This window comes from Dendrobates tinctorius, unplaced genomic scaffold (genome assembly GCF_039654945.1).
Source record: "Dendrobates tinctorius isolate UK_male_01 unplaced genomic scaffold, ASM3965494v1 ptg000059l, whole genome shotgun sequence".
Taxonomy (NCBI): domain Eukaryota; kingdom Metazoa; phylum Chordata; class Amphibia; order Anura; family Dendrobatidae; genus Dendrobates; species Dendrobates tinctorius.
This window is the reverse complement of record NW_027361727.1, coordinates 21,187,502-21,208,103: the sequence shown is the minus strand read 5'-3', so window position 1 is coordinate 21,208,103 and position 20,602 is coordinate 21,187,502. Positions and strand designations below refer to the sequence as shown.

General features: G+C 49.0%; 1 protein-coding gene and 1 long non-coding RNA gene across 2 annotated transcripts in view; one reads left to right on the top strand and one right to left on the bottom strand.

Moving 5' to 3' along the window:
• Positions 1–11: 11 nt before the first annotated feature.
• The window catches only part of LOC141092422 (uncharacterized), a 51,313-nt gene continuing 30,722 nt past the window's right edge, over positions 12–20,602 (top strand). The window contains exon 1 of the long non-coding RNA XR_012232792.1: positions 12–451. This is a non-coding gene — a long non-coding RNA (uncharacterized lncRNA). The remainder of the gene's footprint in view (positions 452–20,602) is intronic.
• HSD17B12 (hydroxysteroid 17-beta dehydrogenase 12) overlaps positions 18,285–20,602 on the bottom strand; it is a 92,207-nt gene continuing 89,889 nt past the window's right edge. The window contains exon 11 of the mRNA XM_073578556.1: positions 18,285–20,062. Within this exon, the coding sequence (XP_073434657.1) occupies positions 19,955–20,062 (108 nt within the window). The 3' untranslated portion in view covers positions 18,285–19,954. The remainder of the gene's footprint in view (positions 20,063–20,602) is intronic.

Sequence of the window (20,602 nt, the reverse complement as noted above, 5' to 3'; positions counted from 1 at the left end):
CCCGTCTACAAAGCTTCGGCAGAAAGGTTCCGCCTCCTAATCAAGTGTGAGCACAGAGGAAGAGGAGGCAGATGCACATACACAGAGCCTGGATTTTTTGGAGTTTTATCATTTTCTAATTTCTAGCCCCTTCTTTAGATTTGGAACTTTTTTTTTTAGGGGGTGCTGTAATTTTTCTGACACCCCACATTATGATATTGCTGCACGATCTGATCTATATGCGTTGTGGGCGCAGTCTTAAACCGGAGCGCTGAGTGTGAGGACTCGGAGGAAGCAGGAGTCATTGTGACAGACAGCTGGGAGAGGCAGCCAGTGCTGAGCAACAGGAGGGCGGGACTTTCCCGCATCCAATCCTGGCTGAGCGCGGGCTTAGTGCGGTGCAGATATAGCATTCTCCCGCCACACAGTCTGGAGCGAGTCACTGAGCAGCAGTGCAGCCCTCAGTCCCACGGTGAGTGTCTGAGCCTGTGTTGTTTAAGTGTATGGCCAGTGTCTTGCCAGGATCTAGTCCAGTCCCTGTAGCAGATGGATCCTCAGTGAGTGGGCTGTGTGCTCAGTGACAGCGTCAGTCACACTATCAGCACAGCAGCCGCTCACCGAGGAAGGACGCTGCTATGTCCTGAGTCTGACCCCTGCCTGTATCAGCTATAGACCAAGATAACAGCAGAGCTGAGTGCCCCCTCACCCAGCCTGCCCCCTGACAGGACACAGCAGCCCCCTCTTAGGATTCCCTGCATTTACTCTCCAAACTTATGTAAAAAAACTTCAGTCTTCAGAATGGAGCTGTGGTGTCCTGTCAGGAGCAGAGGGGGCACAGCAGCCTTATCCTTCTCTGGAGGGGACAGGGGGCCAGGACACTGCTCATCAGGATTTATAGCATCTCCCAGAGATGTTATGTTAACCACACACTATATATATATAATCACAAACACAGTATAAGTTAGGGTATATGCACACATTGCAGATTCTGCTGCATTGTACCCTTAGGCTATGTGCACATGTTGCGGATTCTGCTGCGGATCCGCAGCGGTTTTGGCTCTGTGGAACGGTGTACAGTACCATTGTTTTCAATGGAGAATGAAAAACGCAGTGCACATACTGTGGATTTTTCCGTGGATTACAATCCGCAGCATGTCAATTCTTTGTGCGGAATCCGCAGCGGTTTCACACCTCCATTGTGAGGTGTGAAACCGCAGGGCGAATCCGCAGGTAAACCGCAGGTCTTTTGACCTGTGGATTTTTCCAAATCCGCACAGAAAAATCCGCAGCACGTTTCACTACGTGTGCGCATAGCCCAAAAGACTATCTAAAACCAAAACTGTTGTGCACATGTTGCGGCTTTAAATCTGCAGCATGTCAATTATTTGTGCGGATCCGCAGCATTTTTACACCTCTTTTATTATAGGAATCGAAAAGTGTAAAAACGCTGTGGAAATCTGCACAAAATCTGCAGAAAATTCTCAGGTAAAACGCAGGTCATTTTACTGGCGGATTCAGTGAAATTTGTGTGGAAAAATCCGCAGCAGAATCCGCAACAAGTGCACACACCCTAAAAGTATGCAAAAATTCCACAGTATTACAGAAAAGTAACTGAGGCCGGACTCCATGAGAGGCTGATGAGAAGATCTGCAGGGGGAATGAAGGGTCTCAGTCCTCGCTCACACAAGCGTATAACACGGCTGAGCGCTATGTGATGTTTTATTGCATAACACTCAGCACAGTGTTATACTTTGGGGCATCACAGATCTGTGATTTTTTCTACAGACCGAATTCGTCTGTGGAAAAATAATCTGCAGCACGCCGTGCAGCTGTCAGCTGAGTGCAGTCTGAATCCACGACCTCAGACAATGGAGAAGATGGAGAAATTAAGTTCCCTGTCTTCTCAATGTGCTCTGATTATCTCATGCAAGAGAATCAGATGACACTTGGATGAGAGTTTGAGCTGAGTGTCAGTAGCATAATTAAGCTGATTCTCTCACATGAGAGAATCATCACTCGTGTGACCCCGGCCATACACTTTTTTCAGCTGGACAATTCTTTTATATACCTTAATTATTCCTAATATTCCCGAAAACTTTATAATATAAGTATCCTTCTTCCCAAACCCACTGACCTAAGCAGGGGCACTATCAGGGCATTACTGCCCTTACTGGATAGGGCCCAATGACCGGAGTGGGGCCCCGGTCACTATGTGGTGGTAAAATGTGGTCTGGTCATGGCGTGATGGTATTTGTTCCTTGTATATGGGATTTTAGTTCACCATGTGGTGGTAATATGGTGGCTGGTCATGGTGCGGTGGTATTTGTCCCTTGTATGTGGCATTATTGGTAATTTTAAAAATGGAAAAATAAATAAAAATATATCAAAATTGTATTGGATATTTTAGCAAATGTTTAGTAAGTTACAGTAGAGTAGGGCCCGGCCAAAAGAGTCTACTTTGTCGTGGTGGTGGATTAAAAAATCTTTTGGCTAAAACAAAAGCTGCTGGCTATGTATGTGGTGATGGGAACTGTTAATGTGTGATTTGTGAGGACATGGTGCAGAAGTGGAGTTGTTCCAAGAGAGCGGTGGGACTTTGGAAGGTTCGAGGGGTGGAGCCTGGGCTGGGTGGAGCCTGGGCGGAGTTTCAAGGGGCCCCGAAAATTTTGCCAGTATGGGGCCCCGAAATTCCTAGTGGCAGCCCTGTATATAATCACAAACACAGTATATGTTAGGCTGGTTTCACATTAGCGCTTTTTAAGCGCACGCACTGCCGGGGGTAGCTCCGCCCCCGAGCCGGCTCTCTGCCCGGCGTGCCCGCCCCTTGCTTGTAGCGCCGCCTCCTAGCGCACAGCGGCGCCTGCGATCGGCGCACCCTATCTTTAGCATAGGGTGCGCAGATCGTGCGCAGGCCGTGCGCTAGTTGCGCTTTGACCTGCGCTGCGCACTTTTGACGGTGCGCCGTGCACGCCAAAATCAAACTTTTCGGATTTCGGCGTGCTCGGCGCAACGTCAAAAGTGCGCAGCGCAGGTCAAAGCACAACTAGCGCACGGCCTGCGCACGATCTGCGCACCCTATGCTAAAGATAGGGTGCGCCGATCGCAGGCGCCGCTGTGCGCTAGGAGGCGGTGCTACAAGCAAGGGGCGGGCACGCCGGGCAGAGAGCCGGCTCGGGGGCGGAGCTACCCCCGGCCGTGCGTGCGCTTAAAAAGCGCTAATGTGAAACCAGCCTTAGGGTATATGCACACATTGCAGATTCTGCTGCGTTGTACCCTTAGGCTATGTGCACATGTTGCGGATTCTGCTGCGGATCCGCAGCGGTTTTGGCTCTGTGGAACGGTGTACAGTACCATTGTTTTCAATGGAGAATGAAAAACGCAGTGCACATACTGTGGATTTTTCCGTGGATTACAATCCGCAGCATGTCAATTCTTTGTGCGGAATCCGCAGCGGTTTCACACCTTCTCCATTGTGAGGTGTGAAACCGCAGGGCGAATCCGCAGGTAAACCGCAGGTCTTTTGACCTGTGGATTTTTCCAAATCCGCACAGAAAAATCCGCAGCACGTTTCACTACGTGTGCGCATAGCCTAAAAGACTATCTAAAACCAAAACTGTTGTGCACATGTTGCGGCTTTAAATCTGCAGCATGTCAATTATTTGTGCGGATCCGCAGCATTTTTATACCTCTTTTATTATAGGAATCGAAAAGTGTAAAAACGCTGTGGAAATCTGCACAAAATCTGCAGAAAATTCTCAGGTAAAACGCAGGTCATTTTACTGGCGGATTCAGTGAAATTTGTGTGGAAAAATCCGCAGCAGAATCCGCAACAAGTGCACACACCCTAAAAGTATGCAAAAATTCCACAGTATTACAGAAAAGTAACTGAGGCCGGACTCCAGCATGAGAGGCTGATGAGAAGATCTGCAGGGGGAATGAAGGGTCTCAGTCCTCGCTCACACAAGCGTATAACACGGCTGAGCGCTATGTGATGTTTTATTGCATAACACTCAGCACAGTGTTATACTTTGGGGCATCACAGATCTGTGATTTTTTTCTACAGACCGAATTCGTCTGTGGAAAAATAATCTGCAGCATGCCGTGCAGCTGTCAGCTGAGTGCAGTCTGAATCCACGACCTCAGACAATGGAGAAGATGGAGAAATTAAGTTCCCTGTCTTCTCAATGTGCTCTGATTATCTCATGCAAGAGAATCAGATGACACTTGGATGAGAGTTTGAGCTGAGTGTCAGTAGCATAATTAAGCTGATTCTCTCACATGAGAGAATCATCACTCGTGTGACCCCGGCCATACACTTTTTGCTGGACAATTCTTTTATATACCTTAATTATTCCTAATATTCCCGAAAACTTTATAATATAAGTATCCTTCTTCCCAAACCCACTGACCTAAGCAGGGGCACTATCAGGGCATTACTGCCCTTACTGGATAGGGCCCAATGACCGGAGTGGGGCCCCGGTCACTATGTGGTGGTAAAATGTGGTCTGGTCATGGCGTGATGGTATTTGTTCCTTGTATATGGGATTTTAGTTCACCATGTGGTGGTAATATGGTGGCTGGTCATGGTGCGGTGGTATTTGTCCCTTGTATGTGGCATTATTGGTAATTTTAAAAATGGAAAAATAAATAAAAATATATCAAAATTGTATTGGATATTTTAGCAAATGTTTAGTAAGTTACAGTAGAGTAGGGCCCGGCCAAAAGAGTCTACTTTGTCGTGGTGGTGGATTAAAAAATCTTTTGGCTAAAACAAAAGCTGCTGGCTATGTATGTGGTGATGGGAACTGTTAATGTGTGATTTGTGAGGACATGGTGCAGAAGTGGAGTTGTTCCAAGAGAGCGGTGGGACTTTGGAAGGTTCGAGGGGTGGAGCCTGGGCTGGGTGGAGCCTGGGCGGAGTTTCAAGGGGCCCCGAAAATTTTGCCAGTATGGGGCCCCGAAATTCCTAGTGGCAGCCCTGTATATAATCACAAACACAGTATATGTTAGGCTGGTTTCACATTAGCGCTTTTTAAGCGCACGCACGGCCGGGGGTAGCTCCGCCCCCGAGCCGGCTCTCTGCCCGGCGTGCCCGCCCCTTGCTTGTAGCGCCGCCTCCTAGCGCACAGCGGCGCCTGCGATCGGCGCACCCTATCTTTAGCATAGGGTGCGCAGATCGTGCGCAGGCCGTGCGCTAGTTGCGCTTTGACCTGCGCTGCGCACTTTTGACGGTGCGCCGTGCACGCCAAAATCAAACTTTTCGGATTTCGGCGTGCTCGGCGCAACGTCAAAAGTGCGCAGCGCAGGTCAAAGCACAACTAGCGCACGGCCTGCGCACGATCTGCGCACCCTATGCTAAAGATAGGGTGCGCCGATCGCAGGCGCCGCTGTGCGCTAGGAGGCGGCGCTACAAGCAAGGGGCGGGCACGCCGGGCAGAGAGCCGGCTCGGGGGCGGAGCTACCCCCGGCCGTGCGTGCGCTTAAAAAGCGCTAATGTGAAACCAGCCTTAGGGTATATGCACACATTGCAGATTCTGCTGCGTTGTACCCTTAGGCTATGTGCACATGTTGCGGATTCTGCTGCGGATCCGCAGCGGTTTTGGCTCTGTGGAACGGTGTACAGTACCATTGTTTTCAATGGAGAATGAAAAACGCAGTGCACATACTGTGGATTTTTCCGTGGATTACAATCCGCAGCATGTCAATTCTTTGTGCGGAATCCGCAGCGGTTTCACACCTTCTCCATTGTGAGGTGTGAAACCGCAGGGCGAATCCGCAGGTAAACCGCAGGTCTTTTGACCTGTGGATTTTTCCAAATCCGCACAGAAAAATCCGCAGCACGTTTCACTACGTGTGCGCATAGCCTAAAAGACTATCTAAAACCAAAACTGTTGTGCACATGTTGCGGCTTTAAATCTGCAGCATGTCAATTATTTGTGCGGATCCGCAGCATTTTTATACCTCTTTTATTATAGGAATCGAAAAGTGTAAAAACGCTGTGGAAATCTGCACAAAATCTGCAGAAAATTCTCAGGTAAAACGCAGGTCATTTTACTGGCGGATTCAGTGAAATTTGTGTGGAAAAATCCGCAGCAGAATCCGCAACAAGTGCACACACCCTAAAAGTATGCAAAAATTCCACAGTATTACAGAAAAGTAACTGAGGCCGGACTCCAGCATGAGAGGCTGATGAGAAGATCTGCAGGGGAAATGAAGGGTCTCAGTCCTCGCTCACACAAGCGTATAACACGGCTGAGCGCTATGTGATGTTTTATTGCATAACACTCAGCACAGTGTTATACTTTGGGGCATCACAGATCTGTGATTTTTTTCTACAGACCGAATTCGTCTGTGGAAAAATAATCTGCAGCATGCCGTGCAGCTGTCAGCTGAGTGCAGTCTGAATCCACGACCTCAGACAATGGAGAAGATGGAGAAATTAAGTTCCCTGTCTTCTCAATGTGCTCTGATTATCTCATGCAAGAGAATCAGATGACACTTGGATGAGAGTTTGAGCTGAGTGTCAGTAGCATAATTAAGCTGATTCTCTCACATGAGAGAATCATCACTCGTGTGACCCCGGCCATACACTTTTTGCTGGACAATTCTTTTATATACCTTAATTATTCCTAATATTCCCGAAAACTTTATAATATAAGTATCCTTCTTCCCAAACCCACTGACCTAAGCAGGGGCACTATCAGGGCATTACTGCCCTTACTGGATAGGGCCCAATGACCGGAGTGGGGCCCCGGTCACTATGTGGTGGTAAAATGTGGTCTGGTCATGGCGTGATGGTATTTGTTCCTTGTATATGGGATTTTAGTTCACCATGTGGTGGTAATATGGTGGCTGGTCATGGTGCGGTGGTATTTGTCCCTTGTATGTGGCATTATTGGTAATTTTAAAAATGGAAAAATAAATAAAAATATACCAAAATTGTATTGGATATTTTAGCAAATGTTTAGTAAGTTACAGTAGAGTAGGGCCCGGCCAAAAGAGTCTACTTTGTCGTGGTGGTGGATTAAAAAATCTTTTGGCTAAAACAAAAGCTGCTGGCTATGTATGTGGTGATGGGAACTGTTAATGTGTGATTTGTGAGGACATGGTGCAGAAGTGGAGTTGTTCCAAGAGAGCGGTGGGACTTTGGAAGGTTCGAGGGGTGGAGCCTGGGCTGGGTGTACCCTGGGCGGAGTTTCAAGGGGCCCCGAAAATTTTGCCAGTATGGGGCCCCGAAATTCCTAGTGGCAGCCCTGGGCGCAGATTTTTTTTTTACGTATAGAAAGGCCGTGTTCACACAAACCGTAAATGTTGCATATATTCTCCACTGCACTACGTAATCCGCCACTTCTAACTGCGAGCAAAGCGATTTCATGAAAACTCCCGGCTGGTGTCCATCTTAAGTCAGACGCTGCGGAATTTAACAACCCCCCACCCCCCAAAAAAAAGGTTCTAAGGAGAACTGAGAAAACGCAAAGCTGCATTTTAAAGTGCAGAACCCCGATATTTGTGCACAAAAAACTTCAAATGTGTAAAAAGAAAATGCTTCAACTCTACACGAAAAAAAGCCTAAAAAAAAAAAAAAAAAAAAAAAAGCAGCAAAAACAGAATAATCGCAGCAGGTCGTCACCGGAAATGGTCTTCCAACAGTCTTGAAGGAGTTCCCAGAGATGCTTAGCACTTGTTGGCCCTTTTGCCTTCACTCTGCGGTCCAGCTCACCCCAAACCATCTCGATTGGGTTCAGGTCTGGTGACTGTGGAGGCCAGGTCATCTGGCGTAGCACCCCATCACTCTCCTTCTTGGTCAAATAGCCCTTACACAGCCTGGAGGTGTGTTTGGGGTCATTGTCCTGTTGAAAAATAAATGATGGTCCAACTAAACGCAAACCGGATGGAATAGCATGCCGCTGCAATATGCTGTGGTAGCCATGCTGGTTCAGTATGCCTTCAATTTTGAATAAATCCCCAACAGTGTCACCAGCAAAGCACCCCCACACATCACACCTCCTCCTCCATGCTTCCCGGTGGGAACCAGGCATGTAGAGTCCATCCGTTCACCTTTTCTGCGTCGCACAAAGACACGGTCGTAGGAACCAAAGATCTCAAATTTGGACTCATCAGACCAAAGCACAGATTTCCACTGGTCTAATGTCCATTCCTTGTGTTCTTTAGCCCAAACAAGTCTCTTCTGCTTGTTGCCTGTCCTTAGCAGTGGTTTCCTAGCAGCTATTTTACCATGAAGGCCTGCTGCACAATGTCTCCTCTTAACACTTGTTGTAGAGATGTGTCTGCTGCTAGAACTCTGTGTGGCACTGACCTGGTCTCTAATCTGAGCTGCTGTTAACCTGCGACTTCTGAGGCTGGTGACTCGGATGAACTTATCGTCCGCAGCAGAGGTGACTCTTGGTCTTCATTTCCTGGGCCGGTCCTCATGTGAGTCAGTTTCTTTGTAGCGCTTGATGGTTTTTGCCAATGCACTTGGGGACACTTTCAAAGTTTTGGTCCCAACCCCATTTATAAGGCAAGAAATCCCACTTATTAAACCTGACAGGGCACACCTGTGAAGTGAAAACCATTTCCGGTGACTACCTCTTGAAGCTCATCAAGAGAATGCCAAGAGTGTGCAAAGCAGAAATCAAAGCAAAAGGTGGCTACTTTGAAGAACCTAGAATATGACACATTTTCAGTTGTTTCACACTTTTTTGTTAATTATATAATTCCACATGTGTTAATTCATAGTTTTGATGCCTTCAGAGTGAATCTACAATTTTCATAGTCATGAAAATAAAGAAAACTCTTTGAATGAGAAGGTGTGTCCAATCTTTTGGTTTGTACTGTGTGTCATTGACATATATAGATTTCATAGAGAGATAGCAGAATAGGTGATAATTCAATTGTCGGCTTCTGTAAAATCATTGCAGAATTTGACAGGATATGAGACTTGGTTACATACAGTAAATCATTGCATATCCATTAGATTTATATATGTCCCTCACTAATAATGTTAGTAGTGTCTGTGTGTAAAATATTGGAGCTGTAGGTGTTAAAGAATTTACGGAAAAAAATTGCATGGGCTCCCGCGCAATTTTTTTCTGCCAGAGAGGAAAGCCAGTGACTGAGGGCAGATATTAATAGCCTAGAGAGGGACCCTTGCCAATTCCGGCACTTACCCTATCTCTTCCCATTGCCATGTAGCAGTGGCATATGGGGTAATAAGGGGTTAATGTTACCTTGCTATTGTAAGGTGACATTAAGCCTGGTTAATAATGGAGAGGTGTCAATAAGTGATATCAGCCGTAGTCACTGGGGCTGCGCAGACTCCCCGCTTGACCCACTGTGAACTCGACAGCGTGGGAAAATGTTCAGAAACTTTCCCACGCTACCGAGTTCATTTCTGGGCAGGTGGGGTGGCTGCGCAGGCAGCTTTGAAGTCATTCTCCAATGGCTTACAATCGGGGCGGTCGCAATAGCACTTTTCCCGGTTGTAAACTATTTAACCCCTTGAGTTGGATTGCACCGTGGGACATGACTGTACTGCAAACAGGTATGGGATACTGTTGCTTTTTTGTTTTATTTTTTACAGTTGAACAAGGGCTTCGATTGGATTGGGAGTTTAATAAAGATGGAAAAAATGTGTTTATTTCTTTAAAATACTTTATTCTTAATGTTTTATTAACCCTTTCATACTGTAAGATTAATAATGGATAGGTGTCTTGACACCTCTCCATTATTAACCGGGCTTAATGTCACCTTACAATAGCAAGGTGACATTAACCCCTTATTACCCCATATGCCACCACTACATGGCAATGGGGAGAGGCTAAGTGCCGGAATTGGCACATCTGTAAGATGCGCCTTTTCTGGGGTGGCTGGGGGAAGATTTTTTTACCCAGTGGGGGGGGGCAATAACAATGGTCCCTTTCTAGGCTATTAATATCTGCCCTAAGTCACTGGCTTCCCCTCTCTGGCGGAGAAAATTGCACGGGAGCCCACACAATTTTTTTCGTTGGGAGAACGGAACTTGTGGAGCGAATAAATAGGCTTCCACATTATTTATTCATGATTTTTAGGGCCGGTATCCATTATATGTCCAATTTGCAAGCCGGCCAGAAAATCTCGCTATACGGATGTCACACAGATGCTTAGATGCGAGAAAATTGCATTCTCGCATTGCACACGGATGACATACGGATTACCGTTCAGGGAACACTTCGGCGATTCTCGTCCATGAAAAACGGACCCATTTTTTATACGTAACATCTGACTCCAGCCTATTAGTGAGTATTGTAGGGTCCCTGGTAACAATGGAATGTCCTGCACTGCCCTCTGCTGGATCTACTTGTGTTCTCCCATTTTTATTGCACGAGTGGAGCAAAAAGAGTTGCAGGACGCAGGTCCAGTAGCCACGTTAGTGGTCCAGTAGCCATATCACTTTGCGCCCCCTACTACCTGTCAGCATCTCCAACGCCTCTTATTAGTAGGCTTAGAATGGGATCATGCATGTTTTACTAATCAAAAAAGAGGCGCCGGGCATACCGACAGGTAATATGAAGCTCAGAGTGATCTGATCCAGCGGCCATAGATTCTACGGACGTGACTACTGGACAAGAGTCTTGCAAATGTTTCTGCGCAATTCTGGTTTTAATCCATTTTTGTAGTTGTCCTTTGAATAAAGTAATAAAGATCATACATTTTCCGATGCTTTTTTCACACTTTCTCCATGTAGCATATACATTGCTTTTGTGTGTGGAACATCCGGTGTAAGCAAAGTGGATGTGATTTTGTGTGCCCATTATGAGTTTAAAGATGCTGCGAAACGGCGCTTCCCCTGAATTATTATTGCATTTAAAAAACACAAATGCAAAGTTGCAGCATTCCTGCATTTAAAAAGATAAAGGCACATCACTGAAAAAAAAAAAAACATGGATTTTTGTGAGTACTCACCGTAAAATCCTTTTCTCCGAGACGCTCATTGGGGGACACAGAAACTGTGGGTGTGTGCTACTGCCGTCTGGAGGCCGACACTAAGTATACAAAAAACAAGTTAGCTCCTCCGCCGCATACACCCTCGCTCCGATAGCGGGCGGAAACCAGTTTAGTGCAAAAGCAGTAGAGAACATAACAAAAAATTAGCCTTAACGCAGAAAATCATATGTCTGAAAAAGGGCCACCCTACCTTAAATAAGGAATTATACTAATTAAATAAACAAGAGCCAACTGGCTATCAGGGTGGGCGCTGTGTCCCCCAATGAGAGTCTCGGAGAAAAGGATTTTGCGGTGAGTACTCACAAAAATTCATGTTTCTCCTTCGTCTCATTGGGGGACACAGACTGTGGGACGTCCTAAAGCAGTCCCTGGGTGGGAGCAACTCACCAATCCACATCGCATGCCCACCTGTTTAAAGGTGTGCCACCGCTGCCTGGAGAATTTTCCTACCCAGGCTCGCATCCGACGAAGCCTGAGTATGCACATTGTAATGCTTAAGAGAACGTGTGCAGGCTTGACCAAGTTGCCGCCTTGCATACCTGCTCTGCCGAAGCCTGATGCCGAAGCGCCCAAGAGGCGCCCACTGCCCGAGTCGAGTGCGCCCCTATTCCAGCTGGAACCGGCGCGCCTCTAATACGGTAAGCCTCTTGAATAGTAAGGCGAATCCATCTGGCTATGGTCGACCGTGAGGCTGCGAGACCCTTCCTGCGCCCTTCGGGGATCACAAACAACGAATCTGTCTGGCGAAAAGGTGCTGTCCTCGACACATACCTTCTGAGGGCCCTTACTAGGTCCAGCGTGTGGAGCGCCTTCTCCACTCTGTGTACCGGAGCTGGACAAAACGAAGGCAAAACAATGTCCTCATTAATATGGAACGAGGACACAACCTTCGGCAGAAACGGCGGCGGTGGTCTCAGGACTACCTTAGCCTTAAAAAAGGTCAGAAACGGCGCTCCTCAGGATAGGGCTGCCAATTCCGAGACCCGCCTAATAGAGGTTATGGCTACCAAAAACATGACCTTCCTGGTAAGGTATGGCAATTCGACTTCCTGCAACGGCTCAAAAGGAGCTTCCTGCAGGATACCCAGAACCAGATTAAGGTCCCAGGCGTCTAAGGGAGCCCTAAAGGGGGGCACCAATTGTGAGACCCCCTGAATGAATGTCTTGACCTGCATATTGGTAGCGATCTTTCACTGGAAAAGGACAGACAAGGCCGATATCTGTCTCCTCAGGGAACTCGGGGCCAAACCTGCGTCTAGGCCTGACTGCAGAAAAGCCAGGATGTTGGGAACCGAGAAGGACAAAGGCGCAACCCCGTGCTCTCGACACCAGAGAGAGAAAACCTTCCAAGTGTTATGATAGACCCTCGCCGAGGCCGGCTTCCGGGCGCTAACCATTGTAGCCACCACTTCACGCCCAAACCCCGCCTGGGTCAGAACCCAGGATTCAACGGCCATGCCGTCAAACACAGGGCCCCTAAGTTCGGGTGGTAGATCGGCCCCTGGGACAGTAAGTCTGGCCGTTCCGGTAGACGCCATGGCACGTCTGCGAGGAGCTGTACTAGATCCGCGTACCAAGCTCGACGGGGCCAGTCTGGAGCCAGCAGAATTGCCAGGACCCTCTCTATCTTGATCTTTCTGATTACCCTCGGGAGAAGAGGCAGAGGGGGGGGAACAGGTATGGGAGCCGAAACTGGCTCCATGGAAGAACCAAAGCATCCACTGCGATTGCTCACGGGTCCTGGGACCGGGCAACAAACCTGCCCACCTTGGCATTCTCCCTGGAGGCCATCAGATCCACGTCCGGAGTTCCCCACCGTTGGCAAATCTGCTGGAAGACCTCGGGGTGTAGGGACCATTCTCCGGCCACGACCCCCTGCCGACTCAGGAAATCTGCTGCCCAATTTTCCACCCTGGTATATGAACCGCTGAGATTACTGAGTGGTGCTTCTCGGCCCAACGGAATACATGTTCTATCTCGCGCATGGCTGCCTTGCTGCGCGTGCCTCCCTGGTGATTTACGTACGCCACTGCCGTGGCGTTGTCTGACTGGACCCGGACTGGGCGACCCGCTAGCCAGTGCTGAAAATGCTGCAACGCCAACCGCACCGCTCGAATCTCCAACAAGTTGATTGGAAGATGAGTCTCCTGGGGGGACCACTGCCCCTGTGCCGTGTAATGACGAAATACTGCTCCCCAACCGAGAAGACTCGCGTCGGTTGTGACCTCCAACCATTGATCTGGAGGAAAGGGTTTCCCCTGAAGGAGAGAAGAGTTGCGCGTCCACCATTGAAGTGCCCGCCGGACCTGAAAGGACAACCTGCACTGATGATCTAGGGAGAACGGACTCCTGTCGCGTGCTGCAGGGGACGCAGATGAAATTGCGCAAACGGAATTGCTTCTATTGCCACTACCATCCTCCCTAGAACCCTCATCCCAAATCAAATCGTGTGAGGGCCTGGCTGCTGAAGACTCCGAACTCCCTGCCGGAGCGCCCGAGCCTTGTCTTGAGGGAGAATCACCAACCCTCGGGAGGTGTCGAAAATCATCCCTAGGAATGGAATCCTCTGAGCCGGGGTAAGAGATGACTTCTTCCCATTGACCAACCATCCCAGGCGAGATAGGGTCTCCAGCGTGATGCTGACATTCTCCTCGCATGCTTGAAAGGACGGCCCTTTTACCAAAAGGTCGTCTAAGTACGGCAACACTACTATGCCCCGAGAATGAAGAATAGCCATAACGACCGCCATTACCTTCGTGAATACCCTGGGCGCCGTGGCCAACCCGAACGGCAGAGCCACAAACTGGAAATGCTGGCCATTGATCGCAAAACGAAGGAACTTTTCATGCGGGGGAAAAATAGGGATGTGCAGGTAGGCATCCTGAACATCGATTGAGGCCAAATATTCTCCCTGCTCCATGGCCGATATCACTGACCGGAGGGATTCCATCCGAAAGTGCCTGACTCTGATGAACCTGTTTAGGAGCTTTAGGTCCAGAACCAGTCTTCCTGTTCCGTCCTTCTTGGGGACCGCGAACAGGTTGGAATAAAATCCTTGAGCCTCTTCGCCCTCTGGTACCGGAATAATGACCCCGTTGCACTGCAGAATCCTGATGGCTCCTAGCAATGCCTCTGCCCGGGATTCCGATTTGGGAAGCCGGGAACGAAAAAAATCGCTTTGGAGGGTGTCCGATAAACTCTATCTTGTACCCAATGACACTAATTCCGCCACCCATGCGTCGTGTGCCACCTTGACCCAGATGTGGCGGAACCTGATCAGACGACCGCCTACTCTGCTGTCCTCGGGTACCTGATGCCTCGAGTCATTTTGCTGAGGGCTTCTGGGGCCTGGCTCCCATTGACCTGGGTGGACGGCCCCGCCCTCTCCCCAGCGGGTTGGCTCTATACGTGACCTGGCGCTCTCTGTCTTGGTTGTAGCGAGCTGGGGCGGTAGAACTGGCCGCTGTTGCCCATCCTGGGGCGCGAAATGCTCGAAAGCGCGCCTGCGGTTGACGAAGAGGCGGTCTACTTTTCTGCTATGGGAGAAAGCTGTTCTTTCTCCCTGTGGCATCCGAAATAAGTTTGTCTAACTTCTCTCCAAAAAGCCGGTTACCCTGATATGGCAGGGATGTCAACGATTTTTTAGAAATTGAATCAGCCCGCCATAGCCTTAGCCACAAGGCTCTCCTAATGGCGATAGCGTTTGCCGCCGCTAACGCCGCGCAATTCGCCGCATCCAAGGATGCATTAATTAGTGATCTGCTTCGCTATCTCAGACACCTCTATCGGCAAGTCTCTATCTTGCAGGACTCCATTCAAAGACTCTGACCATGACATCATGGCCTTGGCCACCCATGTTGCCGCAAATGACGGCAAAAGCGCTGATCCCGATGCCTCATACACCGAGCGGGCTAAACCTTCTATGAGCCGATCCGTGGGGTCCTTAATGGAAGAACCACTAGGCACTGACAACAATGATCTTGAGGCCAGGCGTGACACTGGGGGATCCACAGTCGGAGATCCCGCCCATCTCTTACAGAGCTCTGGTGCAAACGGGTATCTCGTCTCTAGCGTTTTTTGTCCCGAAAAACGCTTTTCTGGATGCTCCCTGTGCCGTTGCACCATGTCCACGAATTCTGGATGAGTGCTAAACACCCTATGTGGTCGCCTGGCCTTTTTAAAAGATATTTTATGCCCTGCGGTTAGGGAGACATCTTCTTCAATACCTAGAGTCTGATTGACAGCCTCAATGAGACTGTCTACCGTCTCCCGACACCCGGGGGTATCCAGGTCCAAGGATTCCTGCATGTCCTCATCCGAACTCTGCTCGCTCCCAGACAATGGTGAAGGTGAGCGAGACGCCGCACTCACGGATGACGAAGCACCGGAGGGGCCCGTAGACGCCATATGGGATCTTTCCCTGTACGTCTGCTTGGAGAGAGTGTGGCCCCTGCAGGCCAGCGGCTCCTGTGAGGTGGATGAACCTTCCCAAACCGGTGAGCCGTCGTCTCTACCTCTATCCGGGGCCTGAAGGGTCTCGATCGCCTTCGTAAGTGAGGCCATAGACCGAGATGATAACGCCCATTCCGGGGGCTCCGACCCTCTGGGCTCCGCTGGAGGGGAGGGCTCCTGGGCGCGTTCGGAACTGCAGGCTTCACATAACGTAATAGTCTGCGCTCGCGTGAACACAGCCCCACAGGAAATGCATGCGGTATAAAGGAAAGTGTGCTTTTTCTCTTTTCCAGACATACTGCAGAAACAGCCAATTTTCTCTCCCTCTCTTTTTTTTTTTTTTTTAAAGCATACAGGGGTATGAGGAGAAGGAGGACAACTGCCCTAGTGTGGCCGAGACGGGGTCGCACTTACCCAGCTCCTGCTGTCTCCCCGTGCTCGTGCTCCTGCTGCTCTCTCTCTGGGTAGGCTGCGATGCTTTCCTGACCGCGGCCTACCCCGTTCTGAAGCCGGGGCCTCAATTTTATCCAGCGCCCGCCCTGGACATGGGGGCGGCGCCGGATCTGACGTCACGCCTGGGGGGGCGGGCCTTCTTCCCGCGGCCTAGGCCGAAGCCGCGAGCTAAATTTAGGCACTGCCCGCCGGAGCCGGGCGCGCTACCCTGGCGCTTCTCCCTACCCACCTGAGGTGCGCTCCTTCCCGGTCTGGGAACCCACTGGGCACAGGTATGGGCGCGCTGCCCGGAAGGAGGGAGGAAGGAGGGAGGGAGGGAAGGAAGGAGAAAACTGAAGCTGCTGCTGATACCGCAGGCAGGAGAGGGGAAACCGGCTCCAGCACCTGGAGCGTTCGTCGTGCAGCTTTTTCCCTAGCCTGGATCCTCACACTGCCCATGGGCTCTCCCAGCCCAACCATACCTCCTTGCACTCTGCTGTCTCCTGCCCAGGGGCCATGAGGTAATCCGTCTTCGGACGGTGCAAGGCGCAGTAGCAAAAAGCTGTAGTGTTTCCACACACGGAAGCATGGCGTTACACAGAAAATTTCAGCATGTATGCAATGTGTGAACACGTGCACCCACCCTAAAGGTCAGGATAAGCTGTATATTATAACTATCATTACCTTTAAGCCATTTTTTTTTGTATTTTTAATGTCCATCTTTCACTTTGCAGCCAGGTGACGTCTTACCTTTAGGCTGGGGCTGTGGCGTGATGATCTTAGAGGTCTAATGTTGCGGTACATAAAACAGCCGAGTTGCAGCAGAGAAGTCGAATGTTGTGAGCGACTTACAACCAGCGATGGATAATCCAACACATCTGGAAACATTTGCGATTGTCGCAGCTGCAGGTTGCAACACCACAGGAAATCATTACGCCCAACGTCGCGGTGCGTCACCGTGTGGCCCGAGCCTCGTTCTTATACATTGGGAATATGTGCAGGGTCTTCCTTGTGCTTCACTACTTTTTCACAATGATACCTTTCATGGTAAATCGCGGTCTCGTTTCTAGATCCAGGACTTTCTCGTTCTTCTGTTGGGGATGCCGTGCAGCCGATTGTTATCGGTTAAGAATAAAATGTTTTGACCTTTTGTTTCGTTCCCTGCGTGGTGTAACGTGACGTTATGTGCATGGTTACAGCTGCGGTGATACATGTGTATCTGCGGAGATCTGCTGATCTCTTGTATATTGCCATTGTATAGCAAAGCATTAAATGCAACAAGTCTGTGTCCCACATCCCATGGTGGTGGTGGGAAAATGTGAAACCTTGTCTGTTTAACCCCCTAGATCAGGGTTCCCCAACTCCAGTCCTCAAGGCCCACCAACAGATCATGTTTTCAGGATTTCCTTTGTATTGCACAGGTGATGGAATTCCTGAGCAATACTAAGGAAATCCTGAAAACATGATCTGTTGGTGGGCCTTGAGTTGGGGAACCCTGCCCTAGATGATCCAGTCAATCGCCACTATTGCATTTCTAGGGGTTAACACAGTAGTCAGGCCATCCGTATTTTATTTTATAAAGGGCAGTGAAGGGGGACCATGTAGTTATCCCTGGTGGTCTGGTGCAGTGAAGGGGGTTCACGTGACTGTCCTTTGTGGTCTAGGCTAATAAAGGCGATTACTTGGACCTCACTGGTGGTCTAGGGCAGTGAAGGGGGATCATGTAGACATCCCAAGTGGTCTAAGCCAGTGAAGGGGGATCTCGTGGACTTCCTTGGTGGTCTGGGGCAAAGAAGGGGGAATCATGTGGCCCTCCCTAGCAGTGAAGATCATTTGAGTGTCCCTGTGGTGTATAGCAGTGCAGGGCCTCATGGAATCATCTCTGGTGGTCTAGGGCCATGAAGAGTTTAGTATTGGGGTCCTATGTAACCAATAAAATGAAGACGAGTTACAGTAAGAGGCAGTCACTGGACTTGTGCCTGTGTACACATGGAGAACAGTAATCGAGCACTGTGGCCCCTCATAGTTCTGATTGGCAGAGTCCCTTTAACTATATGGCTATAAGGAGCATCAGTTAGAAAATCCCTTTAACGAGCGCATGTGCACAGTTTTCTCTAGTGAGGACGTGGAGTTGGGTCAGGAGCCTGCCCGGCCGGTGTGAACGCAGCCTTATTAAACATATGCTGGAAACCTGCAGGAGAGGAAAAATGTATCGCACAGGTGAGAGTTTGTCACAGTTGTATCCACCGTAGACGACGGTGTTCTGTATTCACACTGTGGCTGCGACATTACCTGGAGCCATCAGACGACAGACCGCCGGCAGCCATATCCTCCTCGCCCCTTAATTACCCGGCCGGTGTGAAAACGTCCCATAGATGCAAGTGCGCCTGCCATGGAGGAAGCAGGTGACGGATACAAACCAATGACACGACACATTGCCAGAAACTTCATTTATTAGTATAAAACTGAATCTCCCCAAAATCTTTCCAAACAACAACAACTGGTTCCTGGTGACTCCAGACACTGGTGGGATCATCACCACTCCGTACAATAGATAATGACCGGATCCTCGTTCTGTCCCAGTGTCCGAATCAGGATGGGAGAACACAATGACGGGAGGATGATCGCCAAAACTGTGCGAGAAAAAAGGTGGAGGTGACATCCACAGCGACCAATCAGAATGCAGAATTCTTAGTCCCAAAGGAAATTAGAGCTGGACTGTGATTGGTTGCGGGGACGCAGGCGCCATTTTTCTTTTGCATCGGTTTTGATCATTTTCCTCTGATGTAGTGAACAGGACTTAGTCACGTCTAGTGCAAAAATGTACCGGGGGTGTAGCATACCTTATAGCAGTGGTAGAACTACAAGTCCCATAATGCTAGATCTTATATAGACACACATACAACAGACACTTATGCAGAAAAGGCGCCAATGGTACACAACACTCCCTTACAGCATGTAATACTGAAAATTACATCGGGGGGCACAGATATGAGGGAGGGGCTGCAGATTTTGGTTTGACATAAAATATATGGGAGAGGCACAAAAGATAAAATATGGAGGGCCTTTCATATTACCAGTATGTGCACATGGGACATTTCTGTAGCAATGAAATCTGCAGAAGACATTACGTTTACTGCGCTGGTAGTATAACAGCTCACCTACCCACAGAGACCCCCGGCTGCATATGCGCTCCACAGGGATGTGTCCACACACAAATTAACCACAGTCGATTATGATGTGGATCAGCATCACGTGGCGTATGTGAATCTGTCGCCGATTTACTTTGCATTTCGCCCTTTTGTGCAAAGGGCCGAGATCCACTGTGAAAATCTCTGCACGGTGTGGACGAGTTTTGGTAAGACTTTACATCCACCTGCCACGTGTGAACGTAACCTAAGGGTGATCATATGCTCAAGTCTAAAAAAAAAAAAAAAGCTGATCAAAATGGAGGATTTCAACCAAAATGACGTTTTGGTGGGTGGAATTAATCAGTAAATGACCCACCCCGTAAGTGAGAAGAAGTCTACTGTGTCTGTGGCAAAAGATCACACAATGGAGGCGATGAGGCTGGCGCACAAGGGGGACCTGTGCATTTGGGGAGATACGACACGCATCATGTAAGTGGTTGAGTTTAATGTTGATCTTTGGAAATTCAGTAAAAATACATGGGTTACTGCATAGATTATAATGGTTAGTGTCACCAGAGCTTTAGTCGTTGGTTGTTAAAGGGAATGTGTTGTGCATTAGGTATAAGGCGGGGTCCTGCATCCACTCCCTACACTGGGGTCACACTGCAGGATAGAAGAGCGTGCAGAGATCGGATAAAAGCGGTCCTATTACCCCACAGACTCATACAACGGTCACAAGTCGTGCAGTGCTCCCCAGGTATTGCAACACTACAACTCTCAGCATGCCAGCGGGGAACACCCACCGTCATGTCAATTCTTTAATCTAAAACATTCAGGGAAAAAAAAAACCCAACAAAATCATAGAAACATTCTAGCAACAGTCTGAGGGTCTAATGACGGGGTCCTCGTGTTACCATCAGTCGTTACAGAGACCTGAGGATTCGCACAGATTTGGTAGAAATGGAGGAGCGGCTCTAGTTCTTCTTCGCTCTCTTCAGGAAACGAGCGCGCAGCCCTTTGTTCATGTACATGGCGAACTTCGTGGAGAGGCTGGCGGGGAGCAGCGATCCTGTGACCCAGCCCTGAGAAAAAAAAAAAAACAGAAGTGATGGGGAGCGGGCAAAAAAAAAACAGAAGTGATGGGGAGCGGGCAAAGATCGCACAAAATATAGCAATTCTCTACATTCTCAGAATCAAGCGGTATGTAAATGTTATAAAAGGTCCTGGCCCGTAAAACAGATCCATTATCATAGCGTGTGCTACAAATGGTGCAATCCCAGCATTGCAGATCATGTGAATGATGGCTACGTGCTGGCACAGGACATAGCAGAAGAGGTTATGTAGCCTGGGTACAGTGATTACTCAGGGGTATAATCCCCCGTAATCACATTCTTAGAGATAGAAAAGAGCCAATATGGTTTAACCTCACCCTGTTGTGGCCATTTTTCACTTTTGTGCTTGCATTCTTTGTTTGTATTCAAACAGAGGCTGGACAGACATCTGACTGGGATGATTTAGCGAATCCTGCTTTGAGCAGGGGGTTGGACCAGATGGCCCAGGAGGTCCCTTCCAACTCTACGATTCTATGATTCTCTCCTTCTTCCAATAGCCATAACTTTTTT